The 27,341-nt window shown below is 38.9% G+C and overlaps 1 protein-coding gene across 1 annotated transcript; it reads right to left on the reverse strand.

The window, feature by feature from the left end:
• Positions 1–725: 725 nt before the first annotated feature.
• On the reverse strand, positions 726–20,924 carry GPI (glucose-6-phosphate isomerase). Its single transcript, XM_040571717.1, has 18 exons — positions 20,565–20,924; positions 16,169–16,259; positions 15,202–15,270; positions 13,206–13,325; positions 12,158–12,241; positions 11,928–12,074; positions 10,128–10,199; positions 9,061–9,105; positions 8,203–8,256; positions 7,170–7,230; positions 5,539–5,582; positions 5,171–5,323; positions 4,670–4,799; positions 4,246–4,322; positions 3,460–3,588; positions 2,842–2,917; positions 2,690–2,756; positions 726–1,164 (listed from the first exon to the last, which is right to left on the reverse strand). The coding sequence occupies exons 1-18, from the start codon at positions 20,681–20,683 to the stop codon at positions 1,041–1,043; spliced, it is 1,662 nt and encodes a 553-aa protein (XP_040427651.1). The 5' UTR covers positions 20,684–20,924; the 3' UTR covers positions 726–1,040.
• Positions 20,925–27,341: the final 6,417 nt, after the last annotated feature.

Consider the following 27,341-nt stretch of genomic DNA (forward strand, 5'->3'; position numbering starts at 1 on the left):
CAGCAAACATGCACAGTAAGAGTTTTATAGAGTTGCATACTCAGACTTTGTCACAGTACAACTCGTCATTGTATGAGAATAACAGTTATTCTTATTTTTTCCTTTCAATGCTTGTGTCTTACCTTTATTAAAGGTGGTTGGAACAACAGCCACAGCATGCTAGTCTAGGGGGTAATAGTTGTAGAGAATTAAAGGATAAGCAACTCATTCACAAGTAGTCACATTGTTCTCTAGTCAGATTTCTGTTAGAACAGTGATGCAGATTTAAGACTGAAATAGATCTAAGACTGAAATAAACCATCACTGGAAGGTACCAAAAATACACTGCTGCAAATAATGCCAATCTTCAGCTTCACATAGTTTCCCAAACTTTCAGGAGCTCAATACATCACTGTCACTGTAGGAACATCCTTCCTTTTTGAACAGCTGTCTGTGCAGAGCTTTCGTAGCTTCTGGAGGAAATCAATACAGACCTATCAACAGTAGTAAACTTTTCATAATAGCATTGAAACATCTGCATCTTGCTCAAACACATTAACATAAAACCTGAACAATTTATAGCCATTGATTACTCAATTCTTTGAACATACTTCTAGCTTACAGCAGACCCAGTCCAAGGCAATGACATGCCCAACAAGTTGGTGCACTTGACTTTAGAGAACTTTACAAACAGTAAGTAAAATGTTACTGGGTCTGTGTTTTAAAGATACAGAAAAATGAAAAAGTTTTACTCATCCATCATATCTTTTATTTCCTAATATCATGTGATCATCTTTAAGGAAGTTGACGGATAAGAAGTGAGGAACATACCAGCTGCACTTTACAGATCAACAACCACAAAAATAGAAAGCAACTATACAATCTCTGGGTTTCACAACTAGTTTTCATTGGTAACACTTGACGCAACAAGATTAACTGCAACAAGTGAAGAAGCTACATCGGTAAAGTGCTATTTTTGTTAAGAGTGGCTAAAAAAGCACAACTACAACAGACTTGAGTATTCGGTCATTAGATTGTCGATGTCCTCAGAATCTTTCACTTCAGGCTCTATGTTTTTTGATGAAATTGATGAGCCCATTTGTTGAGCTATCATGAGATGTCACTGGAGCATCTGACTCCAGTTCAGGCTCAATTTTCTTGGCAAGTTGTTTTCCAAGCTCAACTCTGCATTTAAAAAAGTAGGAGAACAAAGAAAAATAGTATTAGTACTAACTTAAGGTATGTTAAGAACAGGTGCCAGTAAAAAGTAACATGACAGTGAACATTATGGCTGACCAAATTATTTATTGTAGCGCCATTCACGAACAACTGGGATTCTCACAAGTACAACTGCCTAGCTGAACAGGCAGCTCAAATTACACAAAGCTTTTTTCTTTAGATATCTTTTGTATAGTCTTTCTGCACTGTAGCTCCCTTTCAGTATTCATTTATGTTATGCAGTCTTCTGCAGAGCAGAAGGCATTCAGCTTGCTCCTGTTCACCATTAAATACAGTATAAATCAAAATACTGACTTGCAGCACCAAGATGATGAATAAAACAGCTGAGCTGTGGGACTGAAAGCTTTCTTCAGCACTACAGAGGGCTATCCAGACAAGAACCACCAAAAGATATTCCAACAGCTGCAAGAAACTAAACTGGTTCTACAGCATATTCTGCTTGCCCTCCCCACATTCCATATTTAGTTTTGGATTCCATTCTAGATTTTCATGTGCTACAGAAAGAGCCATATTTGTATCCCACCCTTATTTCAGATTTTATAGCGGATAGTTACAGCTTTTATTAGACAGTCTTCCATTTTCAGTTTCTACTTCACTGTTTTAGGGTACAAAAACTGCTGTGGTAACATCGCTCTAAGAATACATTCAGAAGATCTATCATTCAGTTTTTATGAAGGGAGCTTAGTGTAAATTACTATTCTAGGCCTTCATAGCAAACATGCTCTTTGAAATAACCCCTGCTGTGGCACAGGCAGGTTTCACCCGGAAAAAATCTTTTCCCAAATCTTTGTGTAAGTGTACCACAAAATATGTTCTACAGTTTAATATTACTACAGATTCAAGATAACATTTAATTATCTCCTGATGAAGTCTTCTATTTTTAAAGAAACCAAAGTAACGAACTCCTTATTAAGCAGCTGCTTTCCACATTGAGCTCTACCACAAGCATAAGCAGAGGTAGAGCCTGCATTAGACTAGGGACTCCTATGCAGGATTATTGGCAGATGCCTTCATGTAGCTCCAGCACAAGAAAACTTAAAAGGTGGTCAGTCTTAACTAGCAGGTACCACTCAAGCTGCCTACCACACGTTTCTAGAGATAATGCTTTTTTCCCCCCCCTATTACAAGGGGGTTTTTCCCCTTCTACATGTCAAAGCATGCATTCAGCCTGCTTGACTATGCTCTCATTATTACAGTGTTGAGCCTGCTTAACTATCTTTTCTGCATTCAGAGTTAGTTGTTTATTATACCTAAAAAGCAAAGGTCCCCTAACTGGAGTTGTATGTAAGGTCATCATGCATGACTGAACAAGGATACATGGTGGTTTATTCTCAGAAAAGCTGGTTTCTAATTAAAACTATCCCATAATCATTTAATTATTCCACTATTTTTCATTGTCTTCTCTAAATCATGACACATTAAGGAAAACTGCAGTTGGTAAGTACACCAGAAACAGATCAAGGAGACTTACCCCCACTGGTCATAGCTGTTAATATCCCAGACAACTCCCTGAACAAATATCTTGTGTTCATACATGGCTAAAACAGGAAAATAAAATCTTTATCAATAAGCTTTACCATAAAGCCTTAGTAAGCATTCACAGTTGAAAGATCTTTTACCTACCAATGATTGCTCCCAAAGTGAATGGGTTGAGTTTTGTAAACATGATGGAGTTGGTTGGGCGATTGCCTTCAAAGACCTTTGAAAAACAAGAGGTACATTGTAATATAGCATATTATAACAAGTTTCTGATGCAAGTTGCACATTTTCCTGACAGCCCACATTGGATTATTTGTATTAGCAGCAAAAATGTAATCCTTAAAGCTTTAAAGGCTAACAGTTTCAGCCATATAATTGTTATTCTCATATTCTCTATTATTTCTGTAGCCTATTACAAACAACAGCAAAACATTATCTCCAAGCACTGCTCCCACCATGGCTATGGAAAGCTGTTAAACAAAGCCAGAGCAGTGAACAGACAACTCTTCCTGAAATGCCTCAAAAACCTTCCAATCATTATACTTAATGGTAGTGCCATTTACAGACTGCTCCACCATACCTGTCAAGGTAGAGCCTTTAATAAATATCACTTTCACTGTTGTCAAGACAGTAGCACTTAATAGCCACCGGAGGGCACTGCTGCCATTAACAAGTGCCATCAAGCAGCATACCAAGGCAGTGCCCTCACAACAGCAATACCACTAATCAGATGAAAACCGGCAAATTACAGAGCCTGGTTACCTTGTGGGGAAGAAGCTTCTCCAGAGCATCCCCACTCAGTCCTGCTGCTTGCAGTTCCTTACGAGCTTCATCAGCAGTCTTTCCTTTCATCAAGGCCTCAGTCTGAGCAAGGAAGTTGGCCAAAAGAATCTAGCAGGTAGCAAACACAACTATTTCATTAGCTCAAAAACAAATACTCAGTGCCTGAAAGCAGACAGAAGTCTTATTTTTAGCACTGAATATGGCAATAAGTTATGCTATACTTTTGTGTATAATGCCTGCTATTGCTTTTTACCTTGGAGTGCTGAGACACTTGATTACTACTTAATAGTGCATGCATCCAAAAACATCCAGGAATGCTCTGAGAAATCCTGCCCATTAGAACTGACAGCAAACATAGTAAGATCAAAGGAGCTGGGATTTCATGTCCCTTTCACCCAGTGTCTGTTCCACACCATATCATTAAAATAGAATGGCAGCTGTTTTTCCACCAAGAATAGTCAAAATTGGACAATATGTTCTGTCAAACAAAGTTCTCACTATACACCACATAGCAATCCCTACCAATACAGGGGAAGTTTAGTTTCCTATTCCTTGCCTAATATTAACATGCAAGTTGATGGGTGGTTTTATCCTACCAGTTAGCATAAATGTTTATCTTCAGTATATCTACAAACCATAAAATGGTCTCTCTTGCACCATCATTTTTTAAAGACCATACTTGTCTGACAGAAGAAAATTGCTGGTACACAATTCAATACCTTCAGTGACAAGAAAATATGGGTGTCCTGATAAAGAACTCGTTACCTTGTGATGCAAACCGTTTCTGACTGGATGCTGAGTCTGGACTGGGATCAGAAAGTCACAGGGAATCATGCGAGTCCCTGCAAGAAGAGTCAAGTTAATAGCCTTACAACATTAGAGTTTAAAAAAGTAATTCTTGTCCCACTTTGAGTTATTGGAAGACTTAGCCACTTTAACAATTTTAAAAGTTTTACATAAACTACGGAAAGTGACTACACAGTTCAGTTTCAATTCTAGTTGACGCTCCGTATTGTAGAGGTGAGACCTGCATCTGTAGCTTTCTAAAGCCACTAATTAAGGACACTACAGTCATGTCACACTAGCCTAGACAAGAGCCCAGCCCCTAAATCAGTGTCCGCTCTGCACTCCTGTAGCTTTATGGTCAGAATTTAATTCCAAAACAAAGTAAGGTAAAGTCCTAGTTTACCTTGATGAATGAGCTGGTAAAAAGCATGCTGCCCATTGGTGCCAGGCTCTCCCCACACAATAGGGCCAGTACTGTAGTCCACACGAGAACCTTTCTTGGTAATGTACTTGCCATTAGACTCCATGTCACCCTAAAAGGGAAGAACATTATTCTTCTTGCAGAACCATGCACTATCAGTGCAAAGTTCCATATATACTTCAACTATAGTAAGTGCTGCTTTTTTATAGAAATTCCATAAATACGAGGGTTACAGCTGCTTAATTTATGGACACAAACTTAACCGAGATCTGAAGGAATAAGAACCAGAATACGAAACAAATCTCTAAATTAATCAAACAAATAATACAATAACAATCTTGGCACCATTCTTTCTGTCCCTGATTACATGAATTTACATGATTTCAATTTTAACCTAAAAACATACATTCATGTTCTAGATCCAGGACAAAGGCACACTTACATCCTTGCTTCTTGAAACCTTCTACTCTGGTTGAACCTTACCTGCTGGAAGTAGGCAGCAAAGCGGTGCATGTATTGGTCATAGGGCAGAAGCGCATGGGTTTCACATCCAAAGCAGTTTATATACCAGACCCCCAGCATTGCCAACAAAACAGGCACATTCTTCTCCAGTGGAGCCGTATGGAAGTGGTTATCCTTTTTAACAAATGAAAAAAATTACACTTCTCAAAATAACTGTCATCCCTCCCAAATCCTAAGTTTTTTAAAAAAATTATTTTAACCTAGAGAGCTCCCCAAGACAGTCATTTTAGAAGCACTGAGAGGGCATCGGGAGATGAACTTTAGAAACCAGTCTGCCTTCATTTATCTTATTAACTTTGGCAAATCTGAAATAGGCATCCCACACTCACCATCCAGTGGGCTCCAGCAAGCAGACTCTCAAAGTTGTCAAAACCTAACAATGAAAAAAGTCAATTTACATTTACTATTATAGCTTAAACTTGATTTTTCTGGTACTTGAATTTTCCTTTATGCAGAAAGGCTCCCAACCACTAATTGAGTTTAAAGTTGTACTTTGACATCTCCCAAAGTTTAAATCCCATAGGACAGATATTAGTTATGATTAAAGCTTGGATTTCAGAGCAAGCCCAATTTCACGGAACATACTTCAAAACCTTTGCCTAAACTCCCCATTCAGGCAAAACAAGCAACTGAAAGGAAAACAAAGACATTAAAACCAGAATCTGTATTATTAAAGGCTATGCAATTTTCTTTCTTATTAGCCACAGTGGGAAAAGCTTCCCCAAAAATCAGGGCAAGGCTACTAAAGCAGGAATTCTGCATTGGTCTGAGGATAAACTGTAGTAAGGTTGTTTTGAAAGGTTCTTCTCCCTTCCCTGTTCTCCTGGAAAATTCACCTGATTTTGTTTGCTCTTTAAATAGGGGATTTAACCATCATTTATTTTCACTGATTATTTTAACTGATGCCATCTTTTCTCACAAAACCATAAATCCTGATTGTTGTACAGAAAAACAGAAGATTACAGTGAAGTATCTGGCAATCAAAGCAGAAGCTCTACCTATGGTCAGAAGCCAGCTCTGGTAGATGAAGGATCTAAGGACAAGCAGTGCAGATAGCCAACAAAATCTAACAGCAGAGATGAACAGTTTACTGCAGACAAAACAGTAAGTGCCTGACTGAAATTTATTTTGCTGTTCAAATTGTTTTTTCCACACAAAAACTCCTATTCCTATCATTCCAAGAACACAACCAATGCTTTTCTTCTTACGTCAGTATAAGGGAATTCTAGCTTTTTAGAAAATATGTAACTTTATGGTTTGAGACTAACTATTGGAAAGGACTGATGAGGGAACAAATGCAAGGCTGCTAAACAGCATATTCACCAAGAAACAGTTCTTAGAGCTCTTTCACATCCACTGTGTGCTCTCCACATGCATTTGAGACCTGCAGAGATGCCAATAGTGCCCCTGTAGCAGTACAGATAAGTGAGGATCTATTTAGAGAGTCTTTATCTTTGTTCCACAATCAACTACAAATAGAAACAGCGTTCATATATCAGGCTTTATAATCTAAGAGAATAAGTACTGGTGCTTATGATGTGATGGGAGAAGGGATTGGTTTTATGCTAAAAAAACTCATGCAGAATTGGAGACAAGATTTGACACACTGAAGTTTATGTAGTTACATGAACTAGATACTCTACTCTTAAGAAGTAGAAGCATGTCAGTTGCAAAAATCTAGTTTTCAAGACTGATGTGACTTTACATAAGCCACGCACTTTTGGCTATGCAAGCAAATAGATGTAATTTGACTGCTTGTACCTACATGAGTAACTTTGGAAACTATGTTTATAGTACTGAAGCTTTGACATTTCTATCACATTTGAATTTAGCAGAAGCTCAGAGAAGAGGCTGGGTAAAAGAGTATTTGTCCCAAATCTGATCCACAATCCAGTATTGTTAAAATATTCCAAAGATATGCTCCCAAAACAGGTTCTTAATATATCACAGGAATACATACCAATATGCAGGGCAATGGAGAGACCAATGGCTGACCACAGAGAATAGCGACCACCAACCCACTGAAAAAAAGAGATCAATTTAGACAGTAGAAGCGTAAAGGTTTTAAATTGAAGCTTATCCAAACCATTAGGAAATAGCAGCACGTGTTTAGACTATTTTCAGCAAAAGATTCTTTTTGGCAATAATTCACTACAAATCATATGGCACGGCCAAGGGGACCTGTACCTTACAGTAGACCCAACAAATCCTTAAGTATGCATTTCTTTAAGGATTTAAAGTTTTCCAACTGGTCTAGAGGCTATGATTTATATAACATCTGTTGAAATAGCTCTCTTGATAATGACTGCAGTTCATTCTCAAATACTGGATTCACAGCTTGTGTTAACTGCTTTCCTAGTACTGATCTGTAGGAGAGGCCTGAGTCAGCGAGATTATGACATTATATAGGAAAAGGTAATGCTCTAGTTAAGTTCTAAATAGTAGCTTTAAAGTGTAGTTTGTCAGGCAAAGTCAATGAGACAGAAACCAGCCTGTTTCTGATTTTAAGTAGATAAGTAGAAAGGCCAAGGCTAAATGCACTATACTTAAAATATGCATCTGCTATAAAACATCAAGTTAGACTGCTGTTTCTGATGTTTGACCTTTACAGACGTAGATTATATACAGTAGACCCCAACAGTCAAATGTCACAGCTTATAATAACTACTTACATAGAGGAATAAGCTAAGACTTCTATCTCCTATTACCCAACAGATGATTAGTCAGCCAAGAATACAGAAGGCTCTTCTTCAGACCTTCATCTACAGCAGGATTTGAATTGAATGGCCAAGATACAACTGCTTTACTTGCTTGGCACGCTCAGTTTACTTTTAGGCATAATTTTTCAAATGTTTCAGTACTGAGAATACAGCTACTATTTTTTTTAGTTTTGTTTTTGTTAGTTTTCAATCAGTTTGCTGACATCTAATTAACACTTTTGAAATAAATTCTAATGGTTAGCATCTACTGCACAACATTAGACATTTACTTACATCCCAAAATTCAAACATGTTCTCAGGGTCAATTCCAAAGTCTTTAACTTTAGGCTAGAATAAAAAAGCATGGAAGAGAAGACAAACATTCTTAAAAACCTTGATGTCTAGCAAATAAAAAGCACTAGTTTTACGCCTATTGAATAGACCATTGCCCAATTACACCTTCTATTTTAAAAATACATAGCTTCCATCAGGAAATACAGTGTACTTTTATTTCCAAATATCACTATTGCCATTCAGCAGTCTTGAATTCAATGACATAACACTCGTTCTATCAGAGTGGCAGTATAGTTAGGAGTTGGACTGATAACTGTTTACATTCAACATGCCCAGAATATTACAAGGGAGCTTCATATCAGATTACCCAGCAGCCTCAATTGTTGCTGGGCCCTTTTTAATTGCTGCAGCTCCCCCCCCGCCCCCTCCACCCCTTCTTTTCTGGGTGAAATACCACATCAGGGTGCTTTACGCTCATCATATGCAAAAGATTATTCACACAAACTACTTGCATCACTTCAGCACTTATCTTAGTATTTTGAGTAATATTTATTTATAGAATAATTGCATTCACACACACTTAAACAGTAATGGGTACCCTTCATTAATAACAGGATAGGTATTACAAGCACAACATCCTGATTTCAGTTTTATAGAGCTCCAGTAGAAAACACATCTATAATGGTGCTTTGGAAGCATTCCATTTATTTTCTGTAGAACATATATGCATCCTTTCAGTAGGAAAGCTAATTATTAGTATACAAATAATGGCATCTTAAAGGCTTCCTTACAGGGCTATACAATAAGACCATCTTAAAAGTACGTAGAAGAAAATGTAAATAAAACTCTTATACTTACACCATTGGTAGACAAGGCAACAAAGTGCTTGGCCACAGCTGAAGGCTTAATAAAATGAAGAGCGTTAGATCTATAATGCTAGTTGTTTTTATTTCTTGTTATAAAACTGATTTGCTATCATTTACTTTTGAACAAAATATTGTTGACTATCATTAGTTATTTTTCATGTTTATCAACTTGAAATCATCTTAATCACATATAGCATAAGATAACGCTCTGACAATATTTTCATGAAGGCCTCCCTCTGGAGGTAGTCAATACTTGGAGCAGCACTCAGTTTCCTTAAGAGTACATTACCAGTTTGGTTCATCACTAATACCACTTTTGGGCAGATGGAGTGTTGTACAAGTGCTGCCCTTCCTGCTAGGGTTGGAAGATCAGGACAACTGCAACCACTGATAAATCTAACAGTACAGATTGAGACTTGGGTCTTTCGGTAAGTGTTCGGGCAAAGATGAGTTGTCTTTAACTAATATAATGGGAGACTTCAAAGCCCCGCTCTCGAACTAAGTACAGCTACCCTGACTGGAACTTGTTAAAGACTACATTAACTACCTGAGCAGGCAGTATTGCCTCTCTCTTATAAGTTAGAAATTTAAGGGAATAAGCCAAAAATAAGGCTTCTATTCATAGCACAACCATCTGCTACAGAATTATTTTACTGTTTCAACCGTAACTTCATTTCTAGTTTTGAAAGATTTTCCAAGAATTGAAAGGTAATGACATGTAGACACCATATTCTTGGATTTCTGTGTCAGTGGTTCCACCAAACCATTAGCCAGCTCTAAGGTAGATGCAACTACCTATTGCTTTAGAGACATGATTTGAGGGAAAACCATCCACAACCATCTATAATGGAAAACTTGTTTTGTTACTTTGTTCAGACATACCAGCCTGTCACTAACCATGATGCACTTAAATGTTGTGCACAGCATTTGCTATGCTACACAGCTTATGCTTGGACAGCTATTGGCCCCAATCCAAAGCATGCTTAAAATGACTGGGGAGAAACTGCACAATGACAATCTGTTGCATTCTGTTATGTAATGTAAGTACATTAGACTTACATCATTAGCAGCATGTAGGAACCACTCTTTGGCCGTTTCTGCATTGGTGATCGTTTCTTGGGTGGTGAAAGTCTGTGCATCAGAAAATGGAGAAGTATATAAGACATCGTACTTAAAATTGAAACATGCTCAGGCTGCTAAAACATTTTTTCCAGATAACCAGATCACAGTAATTCTAGAGGTTCATAAGACAACTGCTACCAAATTTCAGCAAAAAAGCAAGCTTATCAATCCAAATCATCAATTTGCTGGAATTGGAATAGTTATTCCCTATTTCCTTCCCTCCTCCAAACTGTTACACAAAACCTTGACACTAAAGTTTTCTCCTGTACTTTCACTAAATATGAAGTTATATCACTCAATTAGAAAGTAGCTAATTGAGCTTCACAACAGGACAACCCAGCTGGATTGTCCTCTTGTTCTTTTATTCCTTCTTTTCCAAGCAAAAACACTAATTTTTGCTAAGACACTGCTATAACTATTTTGCTGATTAGAGAAAATATTTTCCTGCTTCATGAAGTGTACAAAGAAGTTCAGTCATGCAGTTCTGCAAAGATCTACCACCATTCTGATTTACTCAGCCATCAAAATTTTGCTTTAAGGGCGAACACTACATTCAACCTACTCTCATCCATCTCCAGAAGTATTTCATTATGAAAGAAGCCTGTTAGGGAAAACAAGAAAATGCCATTCATCTTCTTCCAAATAAATCCAATTATCTAACTACAGCTTGGCAAATAGAAACTGAACTGTTACTCTTTCAATCTGGCAGTCTTCTGAGCCTTTGAACCATGATGCTTGAACTCAATTATTCAAAAATGACCATTAGCGTTACTTTGTGAAGCTTACTTATTCCATAAGTTGCTCAGCTACAGTATTGCCAAAATAAGATAATGAGCACCACAGTAGAGCATGGTCAGCATTACACACATGTTCATTTATTGCAGATTCTGTCTTCAACAGTTAAAAGGTCCTACTGTGCTTTACGAATGAAGGCAATCCACATTATGTAATGATGAATTCTGTCTTCAGTTTCCTCTGATAAGGCAAAAGCCAGTATGTTCTAGTCAGCGTACCTCAGAAGAATCTGGCAACTAGCAATTAAGTTTATGAAGTTATTGAAGTTATAAAATAAGCTTGCTAACAAGGTGAGATTTACAAAGGTAGCTATTAAGTCCATATTCAGAAATGGAGTGCTGTCTTAAACTACCAGCAGTTTGTCTTCACCTTTTGTAAGTAAAGAAGCTTAGTATTTATAGTGCTCAGGGAACTCAGCATTCGAGTTAGAGAAAGAGCTTTTGCTACTACCCTGAAACAGAATGAAGATTCCCAAACTACACTGATGTGAAACATTAATGCAAAAAACCACTATTGACAACACTGTACTTCATAAGCTATATAAAGAGACCACAATTAAAAATAAGGAATGAGATGAAATCTTGAATTTCTAAGAAATAGAAAAGATGGGATCATACATTCCACCCACAAAGTATAGTAACAAAATTTGGGAATAGTTTAACTTTGTGTTGGCTAAGAAACACCCAAAACAACATCAAATTGGTCCTGTGTATTACTTGTCAAGAATGAGTCATTTTCAGTGCTTGACTTCTGGATCCTTAAACATTTCAGTAGCAATATACACTTTTATTGCAAGTTTAGGATTAATCAAAATAGTTTTATTTTTTTTTAGAAATAGTGCATGCTACAAGTCCTTTATCTAGAACTTCCTGTGGAAAAGATGTCTTGACTGAATCCTTAACCATTTGAAGAATGTCACACCAGTGACCTTATTAGACATACCTTTGATGCAATGATGAAGAGCGTAGTGTCCGGTTTAAGCTCAGCCAGGGTTTTGGCTATATGAGTACCATCAATGTTAGACACAAACCAAACACGTGGGCCTCCCTTGGAATATGGTTTCAAGGCTTCAGTTACCATCAGAGGCCCCTGGAGAAAACCAAGTTTGGTTTTATCTTCATTGCAGGCATGTACACACAAAGATGTAAAATGTATAGAAGGTGGGTGCTTACCAAGTCAGAGCCACCAATCCCGATATTGACCACATCGGTAATCGTCTTTCCAGTGTAGCCCTTCCATTCACCACCACGGACTCTCTGGCAGGAAAAGAAACCATGTGTTTTATACTATGTATATGCTCACGTTAACAAATCTAACCCTGGAAGTATGCTGTATTTGCAAGCACTACTGCAGAGGATCTTCAACGAAAACTTTAAAACTTCTAGACTTTAAAGCCAATACTCAAAACTACCTTGCTGGGTAGACATTTCATTAACGCTTACTTCTGTAAGTGTTAGAAGTTTAACGCACAGATTTAAAACAAACTGCAAAAATCAATCTAGCCTTCTTACATGTGGACTACTACAGCATTTACCTGCATTACCTAGCATTTACAGCATTGAACATAGAGACAATAGAAGTCAAGCTAGACATGAAAGAGCCTTAGGCATTGAATTATTTGAACATGACATTTAAACAGATGCCTACATTAAAGATGTACAGAACCAATAAACATTAATGATATTTGAAGATTACTGTATTTAACTAGGGAACAAAAAGCTTTGTGTTGCTGAAACAGTAGAATCATAAATGAATCTAACCTAAAGACAGAGGATCTTTAAAAAACTACTTAAGCAGACCACAACCAAATTAGAAGTGAGCTGGGAGCTTCTTCCCTGTCTCCTTCTGATTTTAAAAGAATTTTAAGAGGCAGTTTCTATGTAAGAGTCAAGTAGTAAGAAAGATGTTAAGAAGAAATAAAGCAATATTTGAATGGGGTACTTCATGTTTTACAAGACTTCAAACTTCTGAAATAAATACTACTAAAGGAGTAAGATCTAGAGAGCCCATTAAAGAAAAGCCCACCTGCAAACTGACATGCAAGAAAGTCATGCTTAAAACAGCTCTAATTCCATGCTTAAGCCAGTACTGTTATAAACCTAATCCAACAAGTGGAGAATAGCTTGTGTGAACCAGTCTATAATCAGTGCTTAACAACATGCCTGTAAGAGAACCTGGTTGACTATAATACAAACAAAAGGTTATGACGATATATTATACCTGGCAGAAGTGTTTCATTTTGTCCAACACTTTGTTTACTTCTGGAACAACATCTTTCCCATCCACAAGTATTGGCACATTGGAACGATTTCTCAGAGCGATATGAAGCACAGCTCGGTTCTAAAACAAGAGGAAGAAAGAAGGAAAAAAATGAATTATTTCTTACTCATACTTCACCCAGAAAGTAGTACAATCTTAAAAGCTGTTAATAATCCTTCAGATTAACTGGAACTGCTTTCAACTGCCATCTGCTGTTAAACAAAAATATTTTCTAAGTTTTGGTAGACAGTAAAGACTGCCCCCATAATGAGTGGTCAGATATACGCGACCTTGTACACCGTCTTTGCACCATATTAGCCTACAAGTTCTAACTCATCAAGACAAACACCTGGCAATATCATGCCTGGGTGAACTATAAATAATTTCCACCTAAGAACAAACTGAGCAGTCAATGCCTGCAGCACCAAACACAGACAAGTCTTAAATATTTAAGACGTGGCTAAAAAGTGATCTGATTTAGAACAAGAATAGTAGACAAGTCAGTTCTTGCTATTAAGCAGCTTCCTTTTGTCTTACTGTTCTACATTTATTCTATAACACTGTTTGACAGCATTCTGTTTAACATCTCATGGCCATTTCATACTGTCCACGTGCTCCAGAGCCCATTCAACTTCATTTGCTATCTCACATTAACAAAAAATGAATTAATCCAAATCTAATTCCAGGTCTTCTTACTGTAAATGAGAAAGAGCCTGATAATGAAAATATTAGTCGTCATGCAGGTAACTGCTAAACAAAGTTGCCATATTGAGACAGAATTGAAGCTGGGAGCTAGCAGCAGATGCCAAACACCAGACAGTTTAATATTGTGTTCAAGTGCTATCAGGGAAAAATACATTCTAAGACGACTTCAACCGTTATATTTGATCTCAGGTAAAAAAAATTAAGAATACCTCCATAATATACGGTCACAGACGGGCTAACCTTGTAACAATCTGTTACATGGGGCTATTGGAAAGCAATATCTGAGAACCAGAACCAGGCAGATGTTAAACTTACCCACATTTCCCCCGCTCCCTTTTTCTTCCACTGTCTAAAACTCTACCTGTGTATTGAAGGCATTAATATAAAAGGAAGATAAATGATTCTCCAGTGAAGCTTTCTGGTTTAGTCTGTGAATTTCTACAAACATGCAGTATTTACAAGCAATACAACATTCAGCCACTGAGTGATTTTTAAGTAAACTGCTTGTGCAAGAATTAAATCAGTTAACCAAGTCAGAGCAAATATTGATTTCTGCAAATTTACCTCAAATGGACTTAAATATTTAAGGTAGATCAGTAAATCATGTTACACTGATTTTCCAGTTTTCAACCTACTTTTAATTTAAAAAAATAAGGTGCAACTGGTTCCTCTGTATTAAATCTGTGAAGATTTAACTATCATTACAACCCTCAGATCTACAGAGAGGAATATATTCAGTCTTACCAAAATACATGGCTAGTTTTTCAAGATGGCTTATAGTCTCTACTACTAGAGGTACCCAAAGATAAGTAGCATCAACAATCCAAAGCAGGAAGTCTTACAAAACCCTTGCTAACACATTACATGCAGATTACTAAGCTTTATGAACACTCATTAAGGAAAAGCTTCTAAGGCATACCTGGAACGAAATACTCTGCTCTATGCCCTTTGCAAGACCTAACTCATCTTCCTCTCTATGGAAGTGAAGAGCAAGGGAAAAAAATACACCACCAACTTATCTAAAAACAATTTTTGTTGGAGGGAAGACTGAAAAGCTTTGTTCACATTTTTCTTCTTTGCCAAAGCTCTTAGAGTTCTCATGTAAGTAACAAAACAAAAGTTAAAACCACTTTCAGCATTTCAGAGTAGCAATTTGAGTGAGTTTTTCCAAGACTTCTCTTACAGAGATGCACAAACATCCATAATATAAGCACAACTGAAAGGTAAGAACTATAGACAGAAATAGCCTTACCTCAGTGAAGTTGATCTTCTCTCCACTGAACATTCGCTCTCTGGCACTTTCCACACCCCTTGACTTTGCCTGAGAAATGTAAAAATAGATTTCTCTTAAAAATAGTAAGTCAACATGTACTACAAAGGTCCAGCTACACTAAGGAGAGTAAGCATTTAGCACAAGAGAGCAAAACAGAAGTTAGATGAAAAACACACCATATACTAGTTTTAAAATGTATAAAAGTTAATGCTTATTTTATAGGAAGTATTTTTATTCCCTTAAATAATGCTACATGGTAACATGTACTAAAAGATCAAGATGTAGTGAGTAGTCTTAATAACTCAGTTTCATCTTGACAGACTGCTACAGGATTAATTTATTTCTTTGTAACAGCTTAGGTTTTTTTTGTTTTTAAACAGAATAGCAGCAAAAGTAGTTTCACTTCAGCTATTTTTGGAAGCTTTAAAAAAATCTATCCAGTCTTAGCCTTTGGCTGAACCAATAGTTAAGGAAGGGTTGTAATTATGGACACCACACTAAATTGAAGTTAATGACACAAGCTTCTTAAAATGCATTCAACTGCAAATGAATCTCAAAACTAAGACTACATGACACAAAACAATGTATTTCCATTTGAGGTCTAGAAAATATCAGCTTCTCTTACAACTCGATATTCATCTCTTATTTTACTGCAAACCTCAGTAACAGTCCCATATGCCAGCTGGTTTGTTACAGGCAAGTCTTGACAGACAAATCAGAGAGCTCAAGAGAGATCTGGGAATTGAAAATGGTTCTGCTTCTTGTGGCCAAAGGAGAATGCAAGACTTCCAACAATGCCTTACTAGGCTTAAAACCATGTGACCTTGAACTTCGATCATCTCTTGAATTTCAGAACTAAACGTGTATAAACAATGATAGAATGAGTTACAGTTGAAAGTTAACTTCTAGAACACTGAATTAATAAAACAAAGTTTTCTTTAGTTACCAGTTCCACCAGCATTTTCATTACTTCTTCTGTAACAAGGTTCTTTGAATAATCCAGTAAGATATCCCCATGATCAGTATTCAGAGTCAAGCTGTCAAAACAAATAAGTTGCTTAATTACACCTTCTTAAAGAGTTTTAAGCAAGACAATGACAACTCTACAAATAGTGATTAGAAACCTAGTTAGGCTAAGTTAATACAGACGACCTGAGGGACTAATTGGCCCCCACAAATTTTATGAAACGATTTACTAGGTAGTATACCATTTTAACTCTAGACTACTGTTTTCAACAAGCTCAATTGTAGTGTTCATTTTCTGCTTGTGAAAGTCTAAATACAATGAAGTATATTTAATGCACAGCCACACAATCACATTCCACTTTCAACTGAGCCACTAGCAGTCTCTAGCAACTAGTTTTTTCCTAATACATCATAGGTACAAAGCTTATCACCATCTTTTGCAGCTAAGAAAAATGTACTGTCTTCCTACAGTTCATTTTAGCAAACTTAGTTATGTTTATATGGCAGCCTAAACAAAACTGACTTACAAGTCTATGCACCTGCATGTACAGAAATACTGTCAAGTAAGATGCAGAATTACTTCCTATTTGTGCACTGCATAGTCTCACTTTGCTTACTGACTCAGAGCTCTACAAATGATTTTGCTAATCCTTCCCAGAGAACTATAGCCTAACATTTAAAAGAAAGACTATGTTTAGAACTGAGGTAAAACATGAAAATAGTCTATTAGAAATCAAGTAAGTCCTGTTGTATTTACTAGCCTTGTATCAAAATGATAATTTCTACAGTTGCTTTTTTGTCTTACACAGCAGTTTTCCACCCATTTCTCCTTTGCACTAATTAACAATCTAACGTACACATTTACTTTAAATTCAAGAGTCAGTCCTGTAAGTCATTCAGTAGACTTGAAGTCTACTGTACAGTGCCTTTTTTATAAGTTACTGTCATGTTTGCTCCACATGCTCAAGCCACAGGAAATTGCATGCATCTAAATTCAGTGTTTCCGTGTTGCTCATTATCTGCCCTGCCTCTAGTTTCTCAGTATTTGGCCACAAATATCACTTTTTTTTTTACTGCAGAGATATACTATGGACTTGGCAGGGACAAAACATAGTATTGTTGCTATCCTAAACAGATATAGCATGACAGAGCATGCAAGATTGGAAGAATGGGACTGAACTTGCAATAACAGTAATGACCAGCAAGGTCTAGACATTTAGGTGGTTTCAATTTTTGAAAAAAAAAAGACAATTCAAGACCAGAAAACTGGTCTTAAAACACAGAAGCAACTAAGTAAGGAAAGGCAGGTATCTTCAAGCACAGGCTTAAGAGAACATTTATCAAAAAACAAGGCAAGCAAGGAAAAACAGTATTAATACTATTAATCAACCTTTTCTTCAGGAGGGTGCAAGAAGTAATCCTGAAACCCCAACCATCTAGTGTAAGAACACCTGGAACATAACTAGCTAAGCTAAAGACTTACCTCTCACCTGCCAAATTTGCTCTTTATTGATACAGTACAGAAAAGGAACAAATCCTTCAACGTCTTTCTATTTAAAATTAGATGTGGTATGTTTACAGACTGATCTCAAGTTTGAACACATTTCACTAAGGGCACTACAAGACCATTAGTGTACTAATGATTCTTCAGTGCTACAGTTTAATCATACGAAGATAGTCTTAGTGTTCTTCATGAACATAAAATCCTTAAAATCTTTTATGTTTACCTGTCATATGCTTTATTTCTCCAATTCTTTTTTTTTTTTTTAACTTATATAAATAACCAACCACGCTAGACTTAGAAATACCCCTTGAATTTCTGGCTGAATTCAAATCACCACTGAGTTGAAGAAACTGCAGGAAGATGGCATCGCAAAGACACCATGAGAAAAAAAGAGCAATGGCTAACAGTGAATACAAGAGATCTGATTTCCCAGTTCCCACACTGGAGGTACCACACAAGCACAGAGCCTAATCTCATCCTGAACCCTTACACCAGGAGTTCTATCCCTTCTTTAAACAGACGCACAGAAACATGCAGCTCAATTGCATTCTGCTACACTACCCATTCTGCAATGCGGCATCTAGCAGTAGCGCTACCCAGGTGGAACAGAGGACTTGTCACGTAAGCCACATCCACACTTAAGTGATGTAGCCTTCCACTGTGAAGTGAAAGGCCCACTGTTCCTACCAGACCGTATATTCAGGCAGCAGAGAAAGTCAAAAACATACTGTACATAGTTGACCCCGCTCCAAACCAGAAGAAGGGGCTATGCAAGTTTTCATCAATGGAGGCAAGACCGGAAGAAAGTCTTCTATCCATACTCAGTAAGACACAGCCAGTGAGCATAAGGTTCTTACAGTAAAATTTAAAAGATACTTAGTCTTTGAGATCAAGTATTCAGATTAAAAACTGATATTCTAAAATTTCTATGGCACAAGCATCATGAAGCACTTTTACTTCAGTATATTTTTTTTCCTTAGAAGAGAATCAATGATTTTATGATCATACCCAATGGATCTGAAACATCTTCATAAAGATCATTTTCACATGAGGGAAGAGGTGAAAGTTAAGCAGAGGACCTTGTGCCCAAACCTCTGGGACTGGCTTTCAACAGATGTTAACTACAAGCCAGAGCCGCAGGATGGTGGTAAAGTGGTAATCACTGAGAAGTACGCAGGCTGATTTATCAAACTAAACCTGGCTGTCAGTTTTGTGTATTTGGGTATGACAGAATTTGTTGGGTAGTCAATAATGTTGGTTTATCAGGAAACAGGACCAACATCATGAAGAGAAATGTCATTAATACAGATTAATGAATCAAACATCTTAACTGTTTCCTGTCCTTACAGTTTGCACAAAAAAATGTTAAGTCAAGCAGCTACTTGAAGTGAATACCCTCAGTAAAGAGCATTTCACAAGAAAAATACAAATCAGATAGACACATTCTGAGAGACATACTTACAACTTCTAGCACGGAGAAAACATGCCACACATGAGTATATGTGCTTGAAACATGAGTTACCAAATACCTTATCCTCAATTAATGGTGCACAGCAACAGTCAGTGTAACTCCCTTAGTCTATTACATATTCACAAGAAATTAAATACAGACTATTTGAAATTGAGCTCACATTTTACAGTTAAAGTAGCTTGCATAATAAAGTGACAGCCACTAAGACTAATATTCAGTGCTATTCTCAATAGTAGCACTTGCTCAAGCCATTCAGGAAGTCTTGTACGAAGCAGCTCAGTTATACCTTTGGATTTACTTAGTCTGCTTCAGCTTTCCTTTGTTACAAGGATGTTAACAAATTCAGTCTTTTGAAATGTACCGGAGATAAGGAAGCGTGCAACCAGAACCTTTTTTTCTGCTAAAGAGACAAGAGATTGAGCTTACAGATATTAATACAGTTTTTACAGTTAAAGGTTCTGTTATGAGAGCCAGATGAAGTTAATGCTCCAAAAACCTCACATACCTTTCACATCAATGCAAAATGACACTAACTGTTGTATGCTGGTATGCAGAACTTCATATGTGATGTTGCATTACAATTCAGGATCAAATGAGCTCAAGAGGAGAAAAGTCCCTTTACCAGTGAAAATTTTGACACATGCAACAAGTAAGATGGCTTTTTCTTGAAGAAGTTGGCTGTGTGTATATTGCCCAGGCTCACTTTAAAACTCAAATCAGTTATGTACCTACGCACTAATGGACTTCCCAGATTGCTGGTGGAGCCCAGCAGTATAACCACATGTGACTTCTCGGCAGTCTCCTGAACACAGGAGACAGCAGCCCCGTTTTATGGGATGAGAACATTGCACATTATCACGCTGCTTCCACGTCTTACTTCCTTCTCTAGAAAAAAGCCTTTGCAACGTGTCTGCTGTAGTACGTGTAGCAGGGGAGGATTAAACGCCCACACCACTCCGGGGCAGGGGCCGACAGGTAGGGGCACAGGGGCGGCCGGGGGCGATGCTCGGCGCTGCTCTTATCGCGGGGACAGGCATCTTATCGCGGGGATAGGCATCTTCTCATGACTAAGCAGGCGGCAGGCCCCAGAATGCCGCTGCGCCGCCGCAGCCCGGCGCTGTGCCGCCCGGCACGTCCCAGCCGCAAGGAGGAGTCAAGGACGAGTACACGCGGGGCCGCCGTGCCCGGGGCTGCCGGGGGGGCTCCCCCCTGCCCGGGGGGGCCGCTGCTCGCCCTCCTGCCCGCCCAGCACCGCCGGGAGGCCCCGGTCGCTGGGGCTCGGCCTCGGCTGCCTTCCCCGGGGCGCCCGAGGCGAGGAGAGCAGCGGCAGCCGTGCGAGGGTGTATGGGGGTGCCTCCTGCCGGCGGGCCCTCTGCCAGCCTCGAGGCTCCCTAGTCTCACCTGAACTTCTGGAAACGCTCCTTGTCGCCCTCGAAGAGCTGCCGCAGGACGAGCTTGGAGGCGTTCGCCTTGTGCCACTCGAGCAGCTTCTTGAAATGGGGGTCGGCAGACAGCGCCATGTTAGCGGCCAGGCAGGGCTGAAGCGGCTCACGCTGGGGCGCGGAAGCGGGCAGGGCGAACGGGGTTAGGGCGACCGCCCCCGGTTTTATAGCAGCGAAGCTCGGCCTCCTGCCCGCGGCTCCGCCCCGGCACCAGCCTCCTTCCCTTCGGCGGGATGAGCTTCCTCACGGCCGGGAGAGGCGCTCATAGAGGGGTGGCGGCGTGTGGGGGCCGCGGGTATCCCTATTATGAGCCGCCCCCAAGATGCTGCGCAACGCGGTTCCCCCGCCCCGGGGCACCTGCGTGAGGCAGCGGGGGCCGGTGGGATCGGTGTCGGTGTGTTGGAAAGGGACCGGGTTAGAAAAGACCTGGCTTCCCTGCTGCCGCTGCCGAGGGCCGTTTCCAGCCCGGCCCCCCCAGCCCTACTGGGGGCCACGGCGGCGCTGCTCACACCGGGGGCTCGGCGCCAGCCCCGAAACCGGCCTTGGGAATGGAAATCCCCGAGGAGCTGAGCGCAGCATCTCCAATGCTGGGTGCTGGGGCTTTGGCTCCGGCAGCCTTGGGTTCCCCCAGGCCCTTACATAAGGAGCTCGGCGGCTGGGGCCTGGGTGCCCGCCTGGCTCTGGGGCGCGGCCGCCGCCTCCTCAAGGCAGGCCGGGGCAGGCGGGCGAGCAGCTGCTCGGTTCTTCAAGGAAAAAAAACGGGCTGTTCTGGGCACAGAGCAAACGTTGCTGAAACAGGGGCGTATGTCGGCTTCTGAGGATTATGCGCTTGAGGCTTAGGTGAATAAATCCCAGTGAAGTCATATTTTAAGCACCTAAGCCCCTTCATGGATCTGGGCCTAAATCAGTCACAGAACGTGAATTTGACTCAGATCACTAAAATCACAGCCCAAGCCCTAAGCAATAGAATCTACATCTTTTTCCTTACTGAAAATCCCCAAACGTTCTTAATTGAACCTAATTATGTTACCAAATGTATACCTCAGTGACAATAAACTGTATAACAAAGGTCCTTCCTTACCTCACAGCACACTTGCTTGTTTCTGAGGTTTGTTTGTTTGTTTTCAAACTTAACTGTTTAACAAGCCAAAGGATTTTTTTTTCTTCAGCATAATAAATCTTAAACACTTTATAAGTTTTTACTTCTTTTGCATTTTTGGTGGCCACTCTCATCCCTGCCTGTCACAGGTTTGGGCAACATCTCCAAGGCAACACAGGTTCTTTCATGCTGCCTAACCATCTATCAGTGACTGTGGTTCCCTGCATGCTTTTATGTAAGGATGGAAAAAGAAAAGACAGGTAACATCTGGACTATGAAGGTGATTCCACAAAGGAGCACACAAGTGCCCAGTAATCCTTAAGATGCCACTTCAGTCATCATGCACACTACCACGTTAACTTTATAAATTTTCCTCCCTTTTCAAGGTCTTTAGGATAATAATCCTAAATAATCTTCAATAATACTAGACTCCCATTCATAGTCAGGCTATAACCCAGGATGTAAAGTTCTTTGGCCTAACAAATATCTCCTATTTGTCATGGAGAGAGAATAAATACCCTTTTAAAAGCATTAGCTTTACTGATAGAGTTTCATAGTCAGTCATGAAATATTCCTGACTCACCTGTACGATTTTTCTTAAATCAGGGCTAATGGGATTTCATTATAGTAGTCTCACTGCATCCCCACCAAATCCAGTGATCCCTGACATACATACATTCTCCTCAGTTTCTATTCTGCTATCAACAGTGGTTACCCCACTATCATTGTACTCAGAGCAATCTTCATGCCTTTTTTTACTGATTAGTCTCAAAGTGAAGGTCTGCCATTTGTACAAATTTACATTCATTTCTCTTGCAGGTCTTCCCATCTATCCTGTTGTTTTCTTAAACACAGGTGACACCTCAATTTTGCTTCTACTTTTCTTCTTTTATTATTTACCATTTCGCAATTCCCCTATCCTACCTTTCACTGTAAAACTGTTATATATAACAGTTATACATATATATGACATATATATATACATAAGTTGCAATCCTCTTCTTGAAATTCAGAATTTAATTGCATCTTGATATTTGACCTGCTAAAATGTCTTCCTCTGATTCCTTTACTAATTTTTCACTCATTACTGTGCTTCTCTTTTTTTCTCACCTCACTGTTCCACCTCCTTTGCAACCTACCCAACCACAGCACAGCTCTGTAGCTTCCTACTGCTCTGATCAGGTAACAATCTTGAATCGTGTTATTGTTCTTTTCCTTTTCATATGAAATTTGAGTCCTATGGCCTTAGACAGCACAACTGCCCAACTGTACCTCAGTCCATGATTCAACACAGCTCTATTCAATTTTGTTTCCCCTTCCCTGTCTTTTTTATTATGCTTCTTGCATAATTTGAATTGTCTCCAAATCCTTGAGATCTTAAATCTTCAAGATCTGCAAGTTCACCTGACCCAAACCCAAAGTCAGAAGGATTTTGTTTGCTTCACATCCCAAATCTGCAAGCATTCTCCTCATGCTTAATTTTATCCATGCAAGAATGTATAGGCTCAGGTAATCAATAAGGACATATTAATTCTGGTTCATAGTATGGACCACAACATCACTGTCTTGCTGCCAATTCCACTCTCTAAAATGCTAATTTTGTTACTCGTAAGTACTGTGTATGCTGTTCACATACTGTAAATTCCATTTGCATTCTTTTGTAATACTTTATTCTAAGATTTTGAAATGTTTTCTCTCATTTCATTAACCTTAAACTTTTTAAATTATCTGCCATTTATACTTTCTTGCACATCCTTCTCTGCTGCCAGTACCTTCTTACTTCCTATCATCTTTTGCTAGGCTACAGGGTATACAATCCTTAGAAAGTTCTAGAGATCAAACTACTCCTGCAGCAGACTATGCAAATTTTATGACATACAAAAGAGATATCCAGGTCAAGGTCCTAATTTTAATCTCTCAAATCTACAGAATAAGGTTTGTAGCTGTTCCAGGAGTTGCTTCTCTCCTTAAGCTGTGCAACAGCTGACTACTACAGGGACAGTGAGGCCTTGTCTACATTGAAAAGATCAATTGATTTCATTGTAGGGAGTAGGAGGATTTGGACCTGGGAGGTTCAGCAGCTGAGACAGCTGTTTCTTTGACAGCTGCTAGCTGTCATACCAATTTCCCCTAAGATTAATTTTAAGGCAGCTCTAATGTAGATGGAAGCCATGATGCAGAACAAAGACAAAACCTTAGACTAATGGAAGACAGATAGCGTGAACACGGTGATGCTTCGTCTTTTGCAAAGTATCCAGCTGAAACACATTCCCATTCCAGAAAGGCCAAAGGCTATCATAGCGAGGGATGACACCCTTCGGGGTTGAGAAAGGGCATTTTAGTAAAGGATATTCTGTAATTGATGGAGATCAATTTTCTGACCTATAGGGTACAATGGTGGATTTACCATTTTACAAATGCCAGCCTCCATTAAGAACAGCTGCACAATGACCTACTTATAAAAAAAGACAAGTGAAAATTCCATTTTGCAAGACAGCTGCATAGAAATTAATATTTCCAAATGAATGTGTAGAGCCTAAATACTACTGCCTCAGGCACTTATGCCAGAAAGGTTAAGTGGCACATTTAATAGATAATCTCTATGATTAATTTATCAGAAAGAACCAAGTGGCTAATTTCCCCTAATTGAAATTTTCCGGCATGATAGAAATTTTTCAGATATAAATCCACTTCCAGTTAAATCCATCGTACTAACTCACTTTATTAAATGAAAGCAAACAAAACTACAATCTTGAATCCAGCTTTTGTTTTCTACTAAGGAAACAAAATATTTCTGCAGTGGCAGATAAAGTAGTAGATTCTTCTGAGGACTGACTGATAATAAGACATGAGACAAGATTTTCAAATCCAGACATCAGCAAAGAAGCTCATGCTGAGATTGGAGCAGGTTTCAGGGAAAAAAAGGACATAGCAATCTGAGGTCAGGACTGACTGTGCCAGTGTGCTAACTCTGAAATATTTGAGCTGATCATCTATATCTACATTTTTAAGTACTTCTACTAACTTTAAGTGCCCTGAATTTTTAAGTATGGGAAGCTTTGCAGGGAGAGGTAATCTTTTTAGCTCAGACTGTGGTAATCAGATGCAACTCTTTTTCATGTTTGGCACAGAAAGAGCTAACTTCATGCTAAGGACAGACAGGAAGCAATTGCTCTAAGTTTAACATTGCTAGGTTAACCAGTCAAACATTTTGAGCGATAAAAGGGTACCAGCATCTGTGACAATGGAGGAAACTGGCAAAGTCAGAAATAATACAGGTCTTAGAACAGAGAAGTGCAGTTACACATTTCCTTTGGGCCATGAGGCAGTACATGTGTGGAAAGTTTCCATGTATTGTAAAATCAATGTCTCCATTATAACCATATATATATATTATTTTTTTTTCTGCTCTGTCACTTTTATTTATCTTGTCTTTTCAGAATACTTTTAAGTCCTTCTTGATGCTCAGGACTACAATCACAGGTGGTGATTACTTTGTTTAAAACTCCTGCTGCTAACTCTTTCTGCTTTATTGCTTGGCTATGCGAATTAACTCTAGCGTGCAGTAAGTGGTTGTAGTAATTGTACCCTTCATATAACCTTCATAAGGACTTTCGCTTCATTAGATAACACACACAGTTTTGGAATGTGCATGTTTAGGAAACATATTGATGGCTCTTGTGCAGAGCTGTCAGATCTTGAATCCACTGTGCAGGTGCTTGGCACTTCTGAAACCCAGCTTGACATTGCTAAAAGAGTGAACCTTTGTGGTTTTCTGAGGATTTCCTAATGAGTCACTGGGACTAACTCACATTCCTAATTCCACGTCCTGCACCATATCTTCTGTACTAAAAAGCAATGCCATTGATTAGATTCATGATATGCAAGTACTTCTTGGCTAGAAAGTGAAACTGTATTTTTAATATTCTTTAAATCTGTCTTAGCTTTTACAGGTTTTAAAACTCACGCTGAGAAATTTTGCCAGTTGCCCTCCCTTCTCGTCCCCCTCAGAGGGGCTGGGGCATGTGTGCAGAATTCTTTGCTGTTCCAGCTACAGTCCTGCCTGGTCTTCACCAGCTATACCCCAGGGAGTAACTTCAGACATGGACGAGGGAGTGAAAAGCTGGGCCGGCTGCAGCCCCCTGTCACCCCAGGCAGTTCCCCGGCAATGCAGCAGGACAGGGCAAATGCCCTGCGAGGGAAACACAGCCAGTCTGAAGAAGAAAACAGTAATAACGTACAGCAGCTCTGCGTGGCAGTCATCGTTCAAGGTTCTGCAGTAGTTCCGCAGCTTTGCTAACCAGCTACCAACAGATGGCAGTACTGCACTGGTTATTCGGCATCTGAATACAGTTTGGTATTTGAATACATCTCATGTGGGCCAAAACCCCAGTAACATAGGCGTCCTAAGAACATAAATTGTATTATGTTGGGAAAAATCTTCCAGTGGTGTTAGAGGCATGGTCTGTAACACAAGTCTTTTCTAAAAGTTTCTTATTGTTACAAATAGCCTTTCATCTACCAGAAAGGGAGCCAGAATATAAATGAGCATTAAGCCACCACATTTTAATTTGTTGGCATTTTAAATGAGGTGACAGCAATAGAGGTGAAAACACAGGTAGGAAGTGGGCTTGTTTTCTCAGAAATACAAAAATTGTTAAAATGAGAGCTTCCTTTATACTAGGAATGGTAATATTTTGAAGAAAAATGAGTTTTGTTCACAAAGAAGCAGGGCCTACTGTGTGTTAAAATGGATTGCTGATAATAACCACAGTTTCTTTGGTTAGGTCCACTGTTTCATCACCCCTATATGTTAATGGACTATATTACAGGTAGTAATTTGGTAAAACAATATTAAGGCAGAAGAGGTTCCATTTTGAAAGAGATTAAGCAGCTGTATAGTAAGAACATACGTGTTAGTGTGTACACATACATCCATATATATATACATGCATGCATACACACAAATAGTATTAAACATGCTCTCTCTTATTAAAAGTTGACAGTGCACTAAAGATTTGGAGAACAGTGAATGTCATATAAAGAGTATGGTAAGAAGGAAAATTAGAAACTAGTAGGGTTTTCATTTTGTCTAGCAATTTGCTTATTCTATTTATTTTTAATTAATTTATTTATTGCTATTTATAATAATTATAATTTTAGAATATTTATTTTTAAATTATTTTTGTTTATTTTTGGTTAAATTATTTGATTATTTACAGAGAACTTCAAAAGGCCTAATTAGACACCATCACATGGGTAGTCTGATGGCAAGCAAAACTCATCGTTGATAACTACAAAGTATTATGCTATGGGAGGGAAGAAGAGAAGTTATTTACATGATTCACAGCTTTCTAAAATATTGTATCAGCTTAGAAAACAGACTGAGGTCACGTTTAGCTGTGAATGACATCCTGCTTTGGGTGCGACTGAAGTTGTTCATATGCTCTCCTGCTACTGTTTCTGACCCTTCTGAGCTAACCTGGTAGAAGATCCAAGGAGATGAACACCACATAAGTAGTAAACATCTCTGTAAACACCTAATAGGGAACACATATGGGAAAGAATCCCAGTCTCATCCTTTCTGAAGAGCTTAACCTTTCCATGCTTCAGTTATCAACTCACAAAATGACTGTA

This window comes from Cygnus olor, chromosome 12 (genome assembly GCF_009769625.2).
Source record: "Cygnus olor isolate bCygOlo1 chromosome 12, bCygOlo1.pri.v2, whole genome shotgun sequence".
NCBI classification, from domain to species: domain Eukaryota; kingdom Metazoa; phylum Chordata; class Aves; order Anseriformes; family Anatidae; genus Cygnus; species Cygnus olor.

Bases quoted from the DNA above. Each gene is read 5' to 3' on its own strand.
- GPI (XM_040571717.1), bottom strand. From the start codon at position 20,683: ATGGCGCTGTCTGCCGACCCCCATTTCAAGAAGCTGCTCGAGTGGCAC. The intron at 13,326-15,201 runs GTAAGGCTATTT...CTCTTGTTTTAG, and splicing joins AGAAGATCAACTTCACTGAG to AACCGAGCTGTGCTTCATAT. The intron at 2,918-3,459 runs GTAACCAGGCTC...TGTTTTTCAAAG, and splicing joins AGAAGCTTCTTCCCCACAAG to GTCTTTGAAGGCAATCGCCC.